This window comes from Aegilops tauschii, chromosome 2, assembly GCF_002575655.3.
Source record: "Aegilops tauschii subsp. strangulata cultivar AL8/78 chromosome 2, Aet v6.0, whole genome shotgun sequence".
In the NCBI taxonomy this organism is placed as follows: Eukaryota; Viridiplantae; Streptophyta; class Magnoliopsida; order Poales; family Poaceae; genus Aegilops; species Aegilops tauschii.
In genome coordinates, this window is record NC_053036.3 from 535,793,617 (window position 1) to 535,812,340 (window position 18,724).

The 18,724-nt window shown below is 48.1% G+C and overlaps 1 protein-coding gene across 1 annotated transcript; it reads left to right on the forward strand.

Annotated features, from left to right (window-relative positions):
* Positions 1-260: 260 nt before the first annotated feature.
* On the forward strand, positions 261-2,749 carry LOC109780796 (PR5-like receptor kinase). Its single transcript, XM_020339383.4, has one exon. It carries the CDS (start codon positions 707-709, stop codon positions 2,627-2,629), a length of 1,923 nt encoding a protein of 640 aa, XP_020194972.3. The 5' UTR covers positions 261-706; the 3' UTR covers positions 2,630-2,749.
* The last annotated feature ends 15,975 nt before the right edge of the window (positions 2,750-18,724 follow it).

Consider the following 18,724-nt stretch of genomic DNA (forward strand, 5'->3'; position numbering starts at 1 on the left):
GAAGGTAGAGCTTTGTTGAGGGACATCATATGATCGATATTCCAGTCAATTCCACGCACCTGCGCAACTTGTTCTTTCTTTTTAGCATGCAACTTGTTGATGTCGGCTCTTGATCATGACCTGTATGCATGTACCTGTCTCCAGACTCCGGAGAAATGAGGATAAATATTGGTTTCTTTCAGTTACAACTTTTTTCTAGTGGAGAAGATAGGACTAGAGCACGTGCTCTGAGGTGGGAAACACTGTTTTCTGGTGGAAACAAATTCTTAAATAATTGCATACTCAAGCCGTTAATACAGTTGTTGTCATAGAAAAGCAGTATGCCTCCGGTTGCGCAAAACAGAACATGTTCATACTGCCAAAAAACAGTAAACATTATTTCACCCACACGGTGCGAAAATGTTATTTCCCAATGGAAACTTGCTGAGGGATAGGGCATTTTGCTAGCGTGGTAAATATATTGTTTTCTTTGCATTTTTTTCTGACATTTCGGAAGTACTCCGTCCGTAAGAGCTTTTAGATCACTAAACGCTCTTATATTTCTTTAGTACAATAAGTATGGTTTACATCCCAGGAGCAAAGCCGAACTGCTTTTACAGGCGTCCTTGACCGAATGATTCGGCCAGTCAACCATGCGTCCACGCCTGAGCACCTTCCACGAAGCTGCCTGTCCCCAGGTTCTTCTACATAACAAAAGCTCCAGTTTATGTCAGCCACAGGAGCAACGGTTCCACAGATGGCAGCGGTGCGCGACTCTTCGGCCCTCCGCTCACTGCCTTTCTTCTTCCTGCTCCTCGTCGCCAACAGCAAGGCCACCATGCTAAACATCACCAACCGATGCTCCTACACCGTGTGGCCGGCCGCCGTGCCCATCGGCGGTGGCGTGCAGCTCGACCCGGGGAAGTCATGGACCCTCAACGTATCCGGCCTCACCTCCAGAGGACGCCTGTGGGCGCGCACGGGCTGCTCATTCGACGGCAGAGGCGACGGTTCATGCCAGACGGGTGACTGCGGCGGCACGCTCGCCTGCACGGACTATGGCCAACCGCCGGTCACGCTAGCCGAGTTCACGACTGGCCGAGGCCAGACGGACGATTTCTTCGATATCTCCCTCGTCAACGGCTTCAACGTGCCCATGGATTTTCTGCCGGTGCCAACAAAGGGAGGGCCAGGGTGTAGCAAGGGGCCGCGCTGCGAAGCCAACATAACGTCGCGGTGCCCAACTGAGCTGCAGGCTCCGGGAGGCTGCAACAACGCGTGCATCGGGAATGGGACGAGCAACTGCGAACCCACCACCTACACCGTCTTCTTCAAGCAGATGTGCCCGGATGCCTATACCGACTACAACGACTTCACTTGCCCGACGGGAACCAACTACCAGGTCATCTTCTGTCCCCCGTTCAATCTAACAATTGAACCGGCACCCGCGAGCTCTCTGCCTGCACCTAGTAGGCCATCAAGCAAGAGACTGAAATCCTCCATCCTAAGAAGCCATGTTGTGATTATTATAGCTCCTGTGGGTGGTTTCGTTTTGCTCGCGGTATTGGTTACAATCATTTTCTTCACATGTAAATGTAACCAAAGGGCACAACGGCACCAGGAGATGGAGGAAGAGGAAGAGTTTGGCGAGCTACAAGGAGCACTAGTGAGATTCACATTTCAACAACTAGAGGTAGCAACTTGGCAATTCGCAGACAAGCTTGGGGAAGGAGGATTTGGGTCTGTTTTCAAGGGGCAATTTGGTGAAGAAAGAATCGCAGTGAAACGTTTGGATCGAGCTGGCCAGGGGAAGATGCAATTTTTAGCAGAGATTCAAACAATCAGCAGCATCCACCACATCAACCTGGTGAGATTGATCGGTTTCTGTGCAGAGAAATCTCATAGGCTCTTGGTATACGAGTATATGCCCAAGAGATCCTTGGATAGGTGGATTTATAGTTGCCATGACAATAATGCTCCTCCTCTGGATTGGAGCACGCGATGCAAGATTATTACTCACATAGCTAAGGGTCTCTCTTATCTTCATGAAGAGTGCACAAAAAGAATTGCTCATTTGGATGTCAAACCACAAAACATCCTCTTAGATGATAACTACAATGCAAAACTTTCTGATTTTGGACTATGCAAGCTCATTGATAGAGATATTAGCCAAGTGATTACTCGAATGAGAGGCACACTCGGATATTTAGCTCCTGAATGGTTGACATCACAAATCACAGAAAAGGCTGATGTCTATAGCTTTGGTGTTGTGGTCATGGAAATCATTTGTGCAAGAAAGAACCTTGACATCTCTCAATCTGAAGAGGACATCCATCTTGTTACACTAGTGGAAGAAAAAGTGAAGAGTGGTCGGTTGGTAGATTTGATTGACAAGAGCAGTACCGACATGCAAGCACACAGGCAAGATGTAATTGAGATGATGAAGCTCGCGATGTGGTGTTTACAGATTGAGTGCAGAAAAAGGCCTAATATGTCTCATGTTGTAAAATTATTGGAAGGCGGTGACATGAAAGCAAACACCAACATAAGTAATAACATTGTTGCAATAAGTCCAACAAAGTTTGGTATGGCTGGAAATCTGAGCTACTCAGATTCGCCTCAAGCCTCAGATCTATCAGGCCCAAGGTAAACTGAGAGAATCCTAAGAAGATATGCAATTAGACTGCAAGCAAGAGACTTTTTGTCTCAATGTATAATGTTTAACTTCTTTGATTTAGAAAAAACCAAGCCTCTGTACTGATAGCGTTCATTTGGCTTCTCGCCACTTCTTTGATTTAGAAACAACAACCTAGCTAAGACCAAACATGGTGGTAGTGACAGGCCGATGGTTAGTGGTAGCTTCTCACCACTAACCGGCCAAGTGGCCCGTCAATGATAAACAAGTCATGACTAGCCCAAAACAGATGAGCCAATCATGCGTCAATGATGATATGATTTGGCCGGTCAGTGCTATCTACGCCTGTAGTAGTGGGAGTCCCCAAGTGTAAGGGCATTTGTATCCTTTAGATGTTTTGGTGATTGATGACAATGCTTTTGCGGACTAATCGTGTGCATTGAGTTTTTCAGAGATTCATCCTTTGGCACGAGACGATTCCCTCCCCTCGGAGTTTGAAGCGAAGACGGTGTAGTACTTTCGAATTAGTTTGGTGGACTAGTCTCGTAGGGATCACCGTACTATCAAGAGGAGGTCCGCTTTGGAAAGGCTAGGGTGGAATCATCACGTACACTTCCTTTGCACACCCTCCGAGCCTTTCCGCTTCGTTGATGAGCTCGTTCCCCTCTCTCAGTGTGCCCTCTCTGGTCCCAGCGGTAGTACCGCTGGCCGGAGCAGTAGTACCGCTTGGGTGCTACAAGCGGCAGTACCGCTCCACAGCGGTGGTACCGCTGTAGCCCCCAGCCGTAGTACCGCTGCGGCTTCGTGCTAGTACCGCCTCGATTCGAGGGGTCTTTTCCGTGTCGGGTTTTACGGTACTAGCCGCGGCAGTGGGGGCGATAGTACCGCTCGTGTGCGGTAGTACTGCCCTGACCACCGCGGTAGTACCACTCTGTGCCCAGTGGCAGTACCGCGAGGGGGAGCGGTAGTACCGCTGGCCAAACGGTAGTACCGCTCTCTGCGGGGCTGAAGTGGGGGGTAACGGTTGGATTGCTTCCCCCACTATAAAAGGGGGTCTTCTTCCTCAAAGTTGACCTACCTCTTCCCCCAAAAGCTCCATTGTTGCTCCAAGCTCCATTTTCGCCCGATCTCTCTCCCTAGCCAATCAAACTTGTTGATTTGCTCGGGATTGGTTGAGAAGGCCCCGATCTACACTTCCACCAAGAGATATTTGATTTCCCTCACTTATCCCTAGCGGATCTTGTTACTCTTGGGTGTTTGAGCACCCTAGACGGTTGAGGTCACCGCGGAGCCATAGTCCATTGTGGTGAAGCTTTGTGGTGTTGTTGGGAGCCTCCAATTAAGTTGTGGAGATTGCCCCAACCTTGTTTGTAAAGGTTCGGTCGCCGCCTTCAAGGGCACCAATAGTGGAATCACGGCATCTCGCATTGTGTGAGGGCGTGAGGAGAATACGGTGGCCCTAGTGGCTTCTTGGGGAGCATTGTGCCTCCACACCGCTCTAACGGAGACGTGCTTCCCCTCAAAGGAAGGAACTTCGGTAACACATCCTTGTCTCCACCGGCTCCACTCTTGGTTATCTCTTACCTTTACTTGTGCACGCTTATATTGTGTTGTATCCCTTTCTTGCTTGTGCGCTTGTTGTTGTTGCATCATATAGGTTGCTCACCTAGTTGCATATCTAGACAACCTACTTTGATGCAAAGTTTAAATTGGTAAAGAAAAGCTAAAAATTGTTAGTTGCCTATTCACCCCCCTCTAGTCAACTATATCGATCCTTTCAATTGGTATCAGAGCCTCGTCTCTTTATTAAGGACTTTACCGTCCAAAGAGTATGGTTGACGTCGTAGACGGTGTGGAGGAGCACTCCGGTGTGAATCCGGTCGCGTCTACGGGAGATGGGGGAACCGCGGTCTCTCGTGAGGAATTCAATGTGGCGTTGGACACATTGAAAACCTCCATGACGACCGAGGTCGAAAGCATGTTTAATAAATTCTTAGAAGGGCTTAAACTTTCCACCGCACCGTTGAAAGTGGGTGATCCCGCTAACAAGGTGACGGATGCTACCTCCGACAAGGGGGAAGCTACTAGCGAGAAAGCTCCTTCTTCTAGTGGTAAAAATGGGACCGGCATCTTTGCCCATGTGGAACCTCCACCTGTCTATGGTGGACCGCTCCCTTCCACTCATTTGAATCATGCCGGCCCGGCCCCTAAGATTTAGAAGAATGTAGATTTTGATTCTTGGGTCTATCGTTTTAAGCGTCATTTAAATCATGTGAACACTAACCTTTGGAGAATCATTGAAGAAGGTTTTTATCCGCATGACCGAAGTAACTTCACTCCTAGAGAAGTTGTGGATCATCGATTCAATGAGAATGCTCTCTTCAGCATCCAAGAAGCAATCCCACCCGAAGATCTTCCTCATCTCCGGCCTTACACCGTGGCCAAAGATGCTTGGCTCCAAGTTGTTTCCCTCTATCGGGGAAGCGCAAGCATTCAACGCTCCAACTATGAAGTGGTGCAAGATGAAGCCGACGAGTTTGCAATGAAAGAAGATGAAGAACCTCGTGAGCTTTTTCGGAGAGTAACCAAACTCGCGGTCTCTCTCCGAGATCATGGAAGTAAGGACACGGATGACAATTGGATCAAGCGCAAATTCCTCAAGGCAATGATGCCCTACCACAAAGCCATGTCCTCCGTAATTCGTCAAAGGCCGGACTTCCACACCTTGTCATCAAGTGGAGTGTTGGATGAGTTTGTTGCTATGAGCATCTTGGACAAGACCGCCGACAATGCGGTTCTTCGCTCTCAAAGAGTAAAGAAGCCCAACCTTGCTCTAAAGGCCAAGGTTAGTATGGAGGAAGAGGATGAAGAGGAAGAAGAGGAGGGCAACCTCGAAGATACGAAGTATGCCTATCATGAACACATGGCTCTTGCTTCAAGGCAATTTTGGAGCAAGAAGAACACAAGGCCAAACTTCAACAAGAACAATTCAAGTGGCGCAAAGGGCAAGCAACGAGTGAGGACTTGCTTCAATTGTGGCAATGTGAGCCACTTTGTTGCGGAGTGCCCTTACGAGAAGAGGGAGGACAATGGTGGCAAGCTCATTAGAAAGGACAAGGCCAAGTCGTTCCCCAACAAGAGCAACTTCACCAAGAAGACTCCTCCCAAGGCATTGGTGGTACAAGAAGAGTACAATGAGGATGATGACGATGATGAAGATGGTGAGTCGGTTGCCATGGCCTCCGTTGCCATTGCGAAGACTCCACGGATGTCTCTCTTCGACTCACCCAATGAGAACATCACCGCCAAGTGCCTCATGGATAAAGCCACCAACAAGGTAACCCCCAACATCAAAACTACCATCATTACTCATCCTTCTTCGACGGATAGCATTGATGAACATGAGGGGACAAATGTGGAGGAAAATGAGTTTGAGACCTTTATGGGTAAACTCAAGGGTAAATCGAAGAAGCACTTCGTTGCTCTCTTGAAACAACTTGGTGAAGCCAATGACATGATCTAGGGTCACGAAGATACCATCTCTAAGATGGAGGGGCATAGTCGTGACTATGCCGATGAGATTTCGGATCTTTCCAATGCTCTTGACGAAGAGCGTGGTCTTCGTTTGGCTCTTGAGGAGTCATACAACGATGATCATGCTAAGTTAAAGAAAGATCTTGATCATGCTCTTATTGTGTCTCGTGTGCTAAACTCCGAGAAGGCAAAACTTGGGGTTATCTTGCTAGACTTAAAGAGGAGTTTGACATTCTCGACAAGGCTCACAAAGTCTTGAAGGGTGTTCATGCTAGCCTCAAGGAGTCTCATGATCAACTCCAAGTAAAGCTAACTAAGGAGAAATCCACCTTTCCTCATATGGTGTTAATTGATAATGCAAATGCTACTAACCCTTGTTGTGAGCATGTGCATCTTGTTGAGGAGAATGCTAAGTTGAAGGAGCAACTTGAGAAAGGCCTTGTGTCATGCATACAAGGTGAGAAGAACCTCCGCGACCTTTTGAGAAACCAAAAGGAAGTTGTGGGCAAGGAGGGGATTAGGTTCGCACCCAAGCCCAAGAACAAGAAGAAGAATGACAAGACCAAACGACCTCCTCCTCTCAAGCAAACTTTTGTGAAGGAGGGAGAGGGTGCTTCCAAGGAGAAGAAGAACAATGCGAAGGGTGACGGTGTCAAGAAGGGCAATACCACCCCATCCAATAAAGCCGACGACTTTAATCCTTCTTATGTGTTATGCCGTGCTAGTGATGGGCATGTTTATGCCAAATTTGTTGGTTCTCCTCATGAGTACATTGAATGGTCTATTGGGGTTCCTAAGACCCTTGTTACTAACATCAAAGGACCCATTACAAAATGGGTACCTAAAAACAAGCATTGATCTCTTGTAGGTGTTTGCTTCCGGTGGGGGATCATGGTTGCTCGATAGTGGAGCTACAAATCATATGACCGGAAGCAAGGACTTGGTGCTGGACGTGCACAAGATTCCATCTATGCCCACCAATGTCGAGTGGGGTGATGCCTCGTCCTCTAAGGTATTGGGACTCGGCAAAGTAGTCATTTCTCATGATCTCACGATCGAGAAAGTCATGCTTGTTGAGTCCCTTGCATACAATCTACTTTCCGTTCGTCAACTTGCTATCATGGGCTTTACCACCTTCTTTGATATTGATACCGTGGCCCTCTTGTGGAGCAAGACTCTTAAAGTAGCCTTTGTTGGGCATGTCGAGAACGGTCTCTATGTGATTAACTTTTCGGAGCGACCCACTAAGACCGCGACATGCCTAATGGCTAAAGTTGACGTGGGATGGCTTTGGCATCGCCGTTTAGCCCATGTCAATATGAGATCTTTGCAAAGTCTTCTCAAGGGGGACCATGTCCGTGGACTAACGAACGTTAGTTTTGCTAAAGATCGTGCTTGCAGTGCTTGTATCGAAGGAAAGCTTCATGAGAAGGCTCACCCTCCCACGACTCTCATTTACTCGAAGAGGCCTTTGGAGCTCCTTCATTTGGATCTCTTTGGGCCTCCATCCTTTGATAGTCTTGGGGTAGAAAGTATTGCTTGGTAATTGTGGATGGCTATTCAAGATACACTTGGGTGTATTTCTTCAAGAGGAAGAGTGAGACCCAACAAACTGTCATTGACTTTGCAAATGAAGCCCAACGTCAACACAATGCAAAGATCTTGACAATAAGAAGTGACAACGGCACCGAGTTCAAGAACTACACCTTGGATGAGTTTCTTAGTGATGAGGGGATCAAGCATCAATATTCCGCACCTTACACCCCTCAACAAAACGGTGTTGCGGAGAGGAAGAACCGGACGTTGATGGATGCCGCAAGGACCATGATGGCGGAGTTCAAGTCTCCATACAACTTTTGGGCCGAAGCCATCAACACCGTGTGTCATGCATCCAATCGGCTCTACCTCCGCAAGGGCTTGAACAAGACTCCATATGAGATACTCACTGGTAATAAGCCCAACCTCAAGTACTTTCGGGTGTTCGGGTGTAAGTGTTTCATTCTCAAGAAAGGTGTTCGATTGTCTAAATTTGAGGCTAGAGCATATGAGGGCATATTTGTTGGTTATGCTACAAACTCTCATGCTTACCGTGTCCTCAATAAATCCACGGGACTTATTGAGGAGACGTGTAACGTGGAGTTTGATGAGAATAACGGCTCCCAAGTGGAGCAAAGTGGCACTTGTGATGTAGGTGATGAAATTCCTCCTCAAGCCATAAGAAGAATGGGTGTTGGTTTTATCCTACCCATTGAGGAACCCCTTGTGGCCGAAGGAGAAGGACAATGCTCCACTCAAGTGGAGCCATCACCAACCCAAGGCCCACACGCTTCCGAAGAACAAAGTGAAGGCCCTCAACCTCGTGAACAAGACCAAGGGCAAAATCATGATCAAGACGGTGGAGACACACCAAGTGATGACCAAGGTCAAGTTCTCTCCTTCGAGCAAGTTCAAGATCAAGAACAAGCTCAAGACGGCGCTCAAGATGATCAAGTATATGAAGCTCTCGAAGATCCGGATTGGCTCAATGCCATGCATGAAGAACTCAACAACTTCGAGTACAACAAGGTGTGGAGATTAGTGCCAAGGCCAACGAGGAACCACAATGTCATTGGAACGAAGTGGATATTCAAGAACAAGCAAGATGCTCATGGACCATCATCCGCAACAAGGCATGATTGGTGGCACAAGGCTACTCCCAAGTCGAGGGTATCGACTACGGTGAAACCTTTGCTCCCGTTGCTCGCCTTGAATCTATTCGTTTGTTGATTGCTTATGCTTCTCATCACAACTTTAAGTTGCAACAAATGGATGTGAAAAGTGCTTTTCTTAATGGACCTATTAATGAGTTGGTGTATGTCAAGCAACCCCCGGGTTCGAGGATCCCTACTTTCCCGATCATGTGTATCAACTCGATAAGGCACTCTATGGCCTTAAACAAGCCCCACGTGCGTGGTATGACCACCTTACCGAGTTGTTACAAGATCGTGGGTTTGAAGTTGGGCTAATCGACCCCACTCTTTTTACTAAGAAGGTCAAAGGGGAGTTGTTTGTGTGCCAACTAAATGTTGATGACATTATCTTTGGTTCCCCTAACAAAGCTTTCAATGAGGAATTTGCCGCACTCATGACCTCAAAGTTCAAGATGCCTTCCATGGGAAAGTTGAAGTTCTTTCTCGGTTTCGAAGTAAAGCAAAGAAGAGAAGGAACCTTCATCAACCAAGCCAAATACACTCAAGACATGCTCAAGAGATTCAAGCTAAGTGATGTCAAGCCGGCGTCCACTCCAATGCCCACCAAGTGCCAACTTGACATCGATCCCAATGGTAAAGCGGTGGATCAAAAGGTATATCGCTCCATGATTGGTTCATTACTTTACCTTTGTGCATCTAGACCGGATATCATGTTGAGTGTGGGAATTTGTGCACGTTTTTAAGCCGCACCTAAGGAAAGCCACTTTGTGGCGGTCAAGCGAATCTTTCGATATTTGGCTCATACCCCAAACTTTGGCTTATGGTACCCAAGAGGAGCAAACTTCAAGCTTGTAGGGTATTCGGACTCCGATTGGGCGGGAGACAAAGTGGATAGGAAGTCCATTTCCGGAGGGTGCCAATTTCTTGGTTGCTCTTTGGTAAGTTGGTCTTCTAAAAACCAAAGTTGTGTGTCTCTCTCATCCACCGAAGCGGAGTATGTGGCGGTCGGGAGTTGTTGTGCACAACTCTTATGGATGAGGCAAACATTAAAGGATTACGGTGTCATTTGTGACAAAGTGCCTCTTTGGTGTGACAATGAAAGTGCCATCAAGATTTCTCTCAACCCGGTGCAACACTTCAAGACGAAGCATATTGAGATTCGGTATCACTTCATCCGGGATCATATTAGGCGAGGGGAGATCGAGCTCAACTATGTCAACACTCGTGATAACCTTGCAGATATTTTCACGAAGCCATTGGATGAAGCAAGATTTCGCGAGTTAAGGCATGAGCTAAATATCATTGATTCGAGCAATGTGGTTTGAACCTTTGCACACCCCTCACATTCATCATGCATTCTTTGTCTAGGTGTAGGCATGGACATAGGGGGAGTGTTGTTCTCTAAATGAACTCTTCCTCCCCCCATAATGCATAAACTAATCTCACTCTTTCACATTAGCCATTTTTGATGGTACTTGTGCTTCAAAGACGAGTTTTGGTCATGGGCCCAAGGATAATTCTTCGCGGTGCCATACCAATTGACTCAAACATAGGTGGCCTCGGCCACCGCCCCTTTCTTGAAGGGGTGTGTCTTCTGACCTCTTGCTAGTGTTCTTTAGGTGTCTCTTGGTTTTCTCTTCTTGCCGTCGTTTTCTTTTCTTTTCTTTTGTGCCGTGCTTGTTGAGTCTAGTTTTGAGTTGCGCTGGGCGGTACTACCACTGTTGCTGCGCGGTACTACCGCTTAGGTGCATAAGCGGTACTACCGCCCTCAGCCGCAGTACTACCGCCCATCATCGCGGTACTACCGCTGAGGGGCGGGACCAGGGGGTTAAGTCGTGGGCAGGGGTGGTTTCCTCCCCCCATACCCATTTGCTTCGTCCCTCGTTCCTCTTCGTCTCTCGAGTGCCATCTCGCCGCGGGAGGGCTCCGGCGGCCCTCCGTCTCTGGACCGTTTCTCTCCTTTTCCCTTGGTGGAGTCGATCCCCACCTCGTCCTCTTGCCATGGATGCCGGTATTGCCCCCGCTCCCCTTCTCTTCTTGTCTAGTTTTCAGATCTCGTGTTTTAGGGGCAATAGTGGTTGCATCTCTAGATTTTTGGCCAAATCTAGGCTTGAGTAGGTTAGAGAAGGCAACTAGACCCTTTGGATTGGTGTTTGGTAGGTTTATTTTTGAATTTGGCATCCCTGGTAGTGCCGGATCTGTCCACGGCAGTAGGGATCCTCCGTGCCCCGTCTCGGGCGGTACTACCGCCCCTCCTGCGCGGTACTACCGCGCGAGCGGCACTACCGCCCATATGGCGCAGTACTACCGCTGGAGCGGTACTACCGCCGGATGCCCAGTTCCTTCATTCCCTACCGCATGTTGATCCATGTTTGTTGTGTTTATTTGGTTTTGATCGTTCCTTCTGGTTGTTTCGTGTGTCCGTGTGTTTGGTTCCAGGTGATGAACATCCTGAGCAGCAAGTCCGCCGTGTCAACCCCGGGCGTTCAACGTCAAAGCGGTACCGCTCATCTGAGTCTGCAGGTGGTTCTTCCAGTGCTCCACCGCCGCTAGTGGGTGCTTCCTCAAGTGCTAATCCTCATCTCAAGAAGAAGACTGCCAACAGGACGAAGTCAACTGGCAAGAAGGTGACTGAGATGACTGCCAAGGAATTCTGGGACAGGCGTCGCCGCAACCCATATGAGGAAGCCCAAGAATCCAACCTTGTCAATCGCCCGTTCTGGAACCGGTTTCAGTATGCCACCTACTTTGACGTGATAAAGGCTAAGAAGAACCTCTTTGTCAATGTTCATTCCATCAACATGGATGCTATGGAGAAGGACCCGGAGTACTTTGGTGATGCCCTTCAGATGTGCTCTCAGTTGAACATTCTCAGGATCATGCAGTTCAATAAGGACTTTGATGCAGATTTGGTGGCTCAGTTCTATGCCACTGTCCACCTAGGAACTGATGTAGACAGGACTCTGACTTGGATGACTAATGGGAAGTTGCTAGCTGTCAAGTGGAAGGCCTTCATGGAGTTGCTTGAGGTGGAAGATCAAGGGCTCGAGACTCCAGTCGGGTTCCGTCCTCACCACAATGTTACCTCCACTCACAAGCAAGCCCTCTGGCCCTACTGTACTCTGAAGATCAACCTTGAGACCAAGAAGGAAACCTATGAGCTGTCTGCCTTTCTGGACATACTTCACCGTATCTTCCGCGAGACTCTCTTCCCTCGTATCGGGAATCTGGACATGGTTCACTCCTATCTCGTGGACATGCTTCTATTCTGCCAGTGTGAGAAGGAAGCAAACACTGGCGAGTCCCTGGACATCTCTCATGTTATATGGTCTGAACTTCCGTCTGCTGTTTCTGAGCGCAAGTGCCCGATTTATGCTCCGTTTATCATGTTGCTCATTGAGAAGGCCTGGAGAAGTACCTATCCCGAGGAATTGCTGGAAACTGGAGAGTTGGTTTCTCATGAGATCAAGCGTCTGAGGAAGGACAATTGGGGCACCTCCGTTCCTAAATCTGGGGTTCCTTCTTCTGCTGCTGCCATGGAGACCGAGGGCGAGGCTGATACTGGTGTTGACCATGACTATGTGCCTTCTGAGGCAGAGCCCTCTTGGGCAAAGAAGCTCAAGCTCAAGATGAAGAAGATGTTCTGCATGGAGTCTCACGGTCAGTACATGACACATGTGGCTGGGAAGAATGCCAGGGGACGCCACAAGGAGCTTATGCGTCAGTTAGGTGCGACAGTCACCAGCGGCTCTGAGGGTCACATCACTGAGGAGGAGGAGTGGATCCAGTAGCACTGTCCGTGGACCGATTCAGATGCCGAGCAGTTTCCGACCGAGGACGGCGGTGCAGACGATCACGCGGAGTACTGATGTTCGAGATCCTCAACATGCTCTCACCTGGAGCCGTAGGAGCACTCTTTGCCCCTTTTAGTGTCTCGATGCCAAAGGGGGAGAGAGTTTAGGGATTTGCGTCATTGTGTTGCGAGTGTGTCTGTGTGCTTTCGTTGTGTTTGCTTCCATTTGCTTTGTTTGGTTTTGTGTTCCGTGAGACCTAAGTTCCAGACATATGGTGTGAGACATATGCTACCTTATCCTTATCATATCTTTATCTATGTCTCTTGTCATTTAGTATCTCATGAGTAGCATGCTTACTATGTCATATTTCCTGCTCTCATGTATCACGCTTAGGTTGTTGGTCTCTAAAATACAGGGGGAGTGTTGATCCTAGTATGTGTGCCGTGCAGTCCAAAGCACTTATCTTGATGGCACACATCTAGGGGGAGCCCGTCTATATTTTAGAGATTTGGGGTCTGCTTATGTCTTTTGTCTGTTCCCGTTTGTGCAAATCCCGTATTGTCATCAATCCACCAAAAAGGGGGAGATTGTAAGGGCATTTGTATCCCTTAGATGTTTTGGTGATTGATGACAATGCTTTTGCGGACTAATCGTGTGCATTGAGTTTTTCAGAGATTCATCCTTTGGCACGAGACGATTCCCTCCCCTCGGAGTTTGAAGCGAAGACGGTGTAGTACTTTCAAATTAGTTTGGTGGACTAGTCTCGTAGGGATCACCGTACTATCAAGAGGAGGTCCGCTTTGGAAAGGCTAGGGTGGAATCATCACGTACACTTCCTTTGCACACCCTCCGAGCCTTTCCGCTTCGTTGATGAGCTCGTTCCCCTCTCTCAGTGTGCCCTCTCTGGTCCCAGCGGTAGTATCGCGGGCCGGAGCAGTAGTACCGCTTGGGTGCTACAAGCGGCAGTACCGCTCCACAGCGGTAGTACCGCTGTAGCCCCCAGCCGTAGTACCGCTACGGCTTCGTGCTAGTACCGCCTCGATTCGAGGGGTCTTTTTCCGTGTCGGGTTTTACGGTACTAGCCGTGGCAGTGGGGGCGGTAGTACCGCTCGTGTGCGGTAGTACCGCCCTGACCACCGCGGTAGTACCACTCTGTGCCCAGCGGCAGTACCGCTCTCTGCGGGGCTGAAGTGGGGGGTAACGGTTGGATTGCTTCCCCCACTATAAAAGGGGGTCTTCTTCCTCAAAGTTAACCTACCTCTTCCCCCAAAAGCTCCATTGTTGCTCCAAGCTCCATTTTCGCCCGATCTCTCTCCCTAGCCAATCAAACTTGTTGATTTGCTCGGGATTGGTTGAGAAGGCCCCGATCTACACTTCCACCAAGAGATATTTGATTTCCCTCACTTATCCCTAGCGGATCTTGTTACTCTTGGGTGTTTGAGCACCCTAGACGGTTGAGGTCACCGCGGAGCCATAGTCCATTGTGGTGAAGCTTTGTGGTGTTGTTGGGAGCCTCCAATTAAGTTGTGGAGATTGCCCCAACCTTGTTTGTAAAGGTTCGGTCGCCGCCTTCAAGGGCACCAATAGTGGAATCACGGCATCTCGCATTGTGTGAGGGCGTGAGGAGAATACGGTGGCCCTAGTGGCTTCTTGGGGAGCATTGTGCCTCCACACCGCTCTAACGGAGACGTGCTTCCCCTCAAAGGAAGGAACTTCGGTAACACATCCTTGTCTCCACCGGCTCCACTCTTGGTTATCTCTTACCTTTACTTGTGCACGCTTATATTGTGTTGTATCCCTTTCTTGCTTGTGCGCTTGTTGTTGTTGCATCATATAGGTTGCTCACCTAGTTGCATATCTAGACAACCTACTTTGATGCAAAGTTTAAATTGGTAAAGAAAAGCTAAAAATTGTTAGTTGCCTATTCACCCCCCTCTAGTCAACTATATCGATCCTTTCACCAAGTGTCTTTACCCAAACCATAGACGAGAGGTCACACAGTTGTTAAGAGTATTAGTTAGTCGTATAGCTTGTATTTGTAAAGGCAAGCCCATCTGGCCCATGTACTTGTGTTTATCTTATTATTCCAAAGAAATAGAGAAGGTTGACTTGGCCATTCCCCACTTTATCTAACATGGCATCAGAGCTTGGGCTGCCCAATCCCTAAACTAGCCTCCTCTCTCTTTCTCTCTCTCACCACCGACAAGTCATTGGTGGCCTTTTCATTCTCGTCAAGTACAATTGATATGAGTTGGATCCCATCATATATTGCCCCGCCCACGATAATATGTGCTTGATTAGCAGTGAGAGTAGACAACATCTCTTGAAGAAAAACCTCTGACTGAATCTCACTGACACTCAAAATCTCTTGAAGGGTAAAACACTCAAATTTTGGTCTCCCTGCCAGCTCTCACTGACACTCGCACTACTACTACTCCGATGGAGCTCCACTTGCAGTTGCGTCCTAGTGATGGAATTCTCCTTAAAGATCCTTCGCGCTATTGCCATCTTGCGAGAAGCCATGTCTATCTCACCGTGAGCAGGCCTAACATTTCACATATTGTTCACATTTTGAGTTAATTTGTCAGTGCTCCTACATCTGTTCATTGTAGCCACTTTTTTACGTGCTTCGGTACTCAAGGGGGACATCTTCTCAGCAGTTGTTTTATGCTCACTCCAACCAGCTCCAGCTTCATGCTTACTTTGACTCCACATGGACGAGTGATCCTGTTGATCATCGGTCATCGCTCTGTCACCGGCTATTGTCTCTTTCTTGTCACTTCTCTGTTTGCATGGACGTCTAAGAAACATATTGCAGTATCCCGTTCCAGTGTTGAGGCTAAACTTCAACCCCTCGCCACTACCACGGCTTTGGCTCCGGTGGTTCCTGGCTGGTCTTGGCGTGTCATGTGATGCACCCACCTTGCTCCCTTTGTGATAGTACCGGTGTTATTCAGATTGCCAATGATCACATTAAGCATGGGCTAACCAAGCATATTGGCGTGGATGCGTTGTTCATGCGTTCTCACTGCTAAGAGTCAATTATTCCTCTCCAATATGTTCCATCGAAGCTTCAAGTGGCAGATTGCTTCGCCGAGGCTTAGACGAAGGAACACCATAGGCTCCTCAAACTCAATGTTCCTCCCACCCCTTTGAGTTTGAAGGGGGTGTTAAGAGGATTAGTTGGCTATATAGAGGCAAGCCCATTAGGTCCATGAGGCCCATGTAACTGTGTGTATCTTCTTCCAAAGAAATAGAGAAGGTTGACTTGACCATTCCTCATTTTATCCAAAACAACTTCATGCTAGGTCTTCTCTTTTACTTCCTCTGTCCCATAATGTAGTGTCAAATAAATGTGTTACATTATGGGACGGAGGGAGTACTTGTCTTGAAAATAAATATGCGAGCATTGTGCGGGAGCCTCATTTTCCTATTTTCAGGTCGTGGCGACGGCGCCTTTTTTCATCTCCCTACCCGTGATACTGAAGACGCGTTCCACAATGCAAGAACCTGGGAGGCGGGCCTCGGAGCCGCTCCATGAGCAAGTGGAGGGTCATGGACTTAATGCTGCTAGCTTCTGATGGGTGCTTCAGACCTTCGGTGTTGTACTCTCTCCATTCCAAAAAATAAGGTGCGCACACATTTTAAAATTGAATTTTGCCTATAGATCAGGCCAACCAAATGTGGCCTATATGTAACCGAAATCATACTCTTAAATTCGTATTAACTATTCAATGGTATAATTTTTAAGTCATAACAAAAATACTATTGATATAAGTTATAGTCAAAGTTGAATTTTGAAATGTGCGCACGTCTTATTCGTTGGATTGAAAAGGGTGCCTCGCACCTTGGATGAAGCACCGGTGCTTGGTCGAAGTGTTTGCCATGCCTCATACGGCAGTGCCCTGCCAGTACTATGGGTTATTGCCATGCCTCATACGGCAGTGCCCCTGTCAGTACTATGTTGTATGGTGTGCCCGGAGTCACAGATGACTTCGTCGATAGCATCTTTGCCTCAAAATATAAGACGTTTTTGGCTAAATTTTTTAAATAATACATTTTTTTATCAAATTACAGAAATAATACGCCGAAATTATTATTTTCAAAAATAATACACCGTCGGCCCGCTGCAGGCCGACTGGGCCTAATCGGCCCACAGCAGGCCGATCGGCTAGCAGCAGGCCGACTGCAGGCCCGGCTGGCACGCGGCGGCCTGTGGTTGGTCGGGCCACGTCGCGAGGGGGAGGGATTGGGCTGTCGGCGTGGTGCGCCCCTGCCGGCCTACCGCCCGCCGATCGGCCAGCTGCTGGCAGACAGGGTGCTGCCACCTGACGCGCTGGCCGGCCCGTGCCTTATCCTCCCCTTCCTCCCTTCTTCTTCTCCCCTTGCTCGTTTCTTCTTCTGTTCTCTGTGTTCCTCCCTTCTCTCTCTACAGAAAAATGGCACCCATTTATACACCTAAATGAGCAAGATTTTCGCGATTTTGGCACCGTGAATGGGTTCAACTCATTTAGGGCAGCCAAAAGAGGTGTCGATCTACTGATGGGGTAGCTCGTGGTGGTCGTGGTGAGCATTTTGGTGGAGGTGGTGGTGGTGAAGTTGGGGCAGTGTGGTGGTGGTGAAGTTGGGGCAGTGTGGTGGAGGTGAAGCTGTTGTTCGTCGTTCTTCGTTGGAGCCGGAGCACCGACAGTTTTTCGTTCGTCGTTCGTCGTTCTTCGTTCGCACGCACGCTTCAAGGGTATATTTCAGCCCACATTTTATTTTTCGTAGGTGCTCCGGTAGTATTTGTTAATATGTTTCGATGTGAAATAAATTTTGTGTGCGATTATTGTTATTTGCCCCGGTATTATACGTATATATTTGTAGTTGCTACGGCAAATATTCGTAATATAGTTGTAGGTGTGTGAATTGTATTAGTTGTTAGTGGGGATAATAAGTTGTTGCTTAATACTTGACACGTACAGAGGTGCGTGATAAGAAGTTGGAAACATGAATAAAAAGTTCGAAAGAAGAGACAAGTTTTTTTTAAAGAGTTCGGGTTGGCATGTGCATAGCATGTCAGTGTGATGGAAATTTAACAAGCAAACAAAAAATGAAAAAAGTACAACTACATGTTAAAAAACGTTTCAGTCTGTTTCAAGCTTTAGGTAATTGTTGAACACACATCACAATTTTAGGACGACAAGGAAGGGCATGAACAGGACAACTGCTGACTGGCTAGTTAGACTAGAGCCGTATGTTATAGAATGGGAGACAGCAAACACAAATCTATGGCACGAGAATCGCAATTTCGATTTCAATGAATTCAATCTCTATTTGCGGCGCTACATAACCGGAACACGGTTAAGCATTGTTGAGTACTCCCACCCAGAGGAGATACCGGATCCTACTCCGTCGGATATGTACCCGAGCTATGATACTTCGGGCTCTAGGCAGTACGCGGTAAGATATATTTTCTTTACGTAATGTTGTCACATACTTTGACGTGCAAGAGACAGACATTATTAATCGTCATGAAAATTTGCAGGCTACCTTGACACGCGAACTCTACGACGACGTGACCACCTTTGGACGATCACTATCGTCTGGACCTCTTCTTCAGCATCGTCCAGTGGTATAGCCCTTCTTGGAAAGAATTCAGAATAAGATACGGACTGTGTACGAGGCTATCACGTGCACCCGGAGAACTGATGTTGTTCAGCACCAGCAGGAGCAGCCGCGTCACTCCATGCACCGACATCAACCACGTCCACGTCTAGCACATCAGCCGACAACCAGGCCACCCCGTCCTGACCAACCTGGCAGTTCTACGTGGCACCCGCAGCACTATGGTCCCACGTCGAGCTTCGTGTTTTCTCCACAGCCACAACAACACGGTCCCTCGTCGAGCTTCGTGTTATCTCCACAGCCACAGCAGCACGGTCCCTCGTCCAGTTTCGTGTTTGAGCCAGAGCAGACGTCACACCCAGCAGATATGCGTCTTCATATTTATTGTTTTCAATATTAATTGACGCGACCTCATTCTTCATGATGAAACGTTCCATCGCGTAGGAGCCTATGGATATCAGGCGTCTATGTCGGCATCACATGAT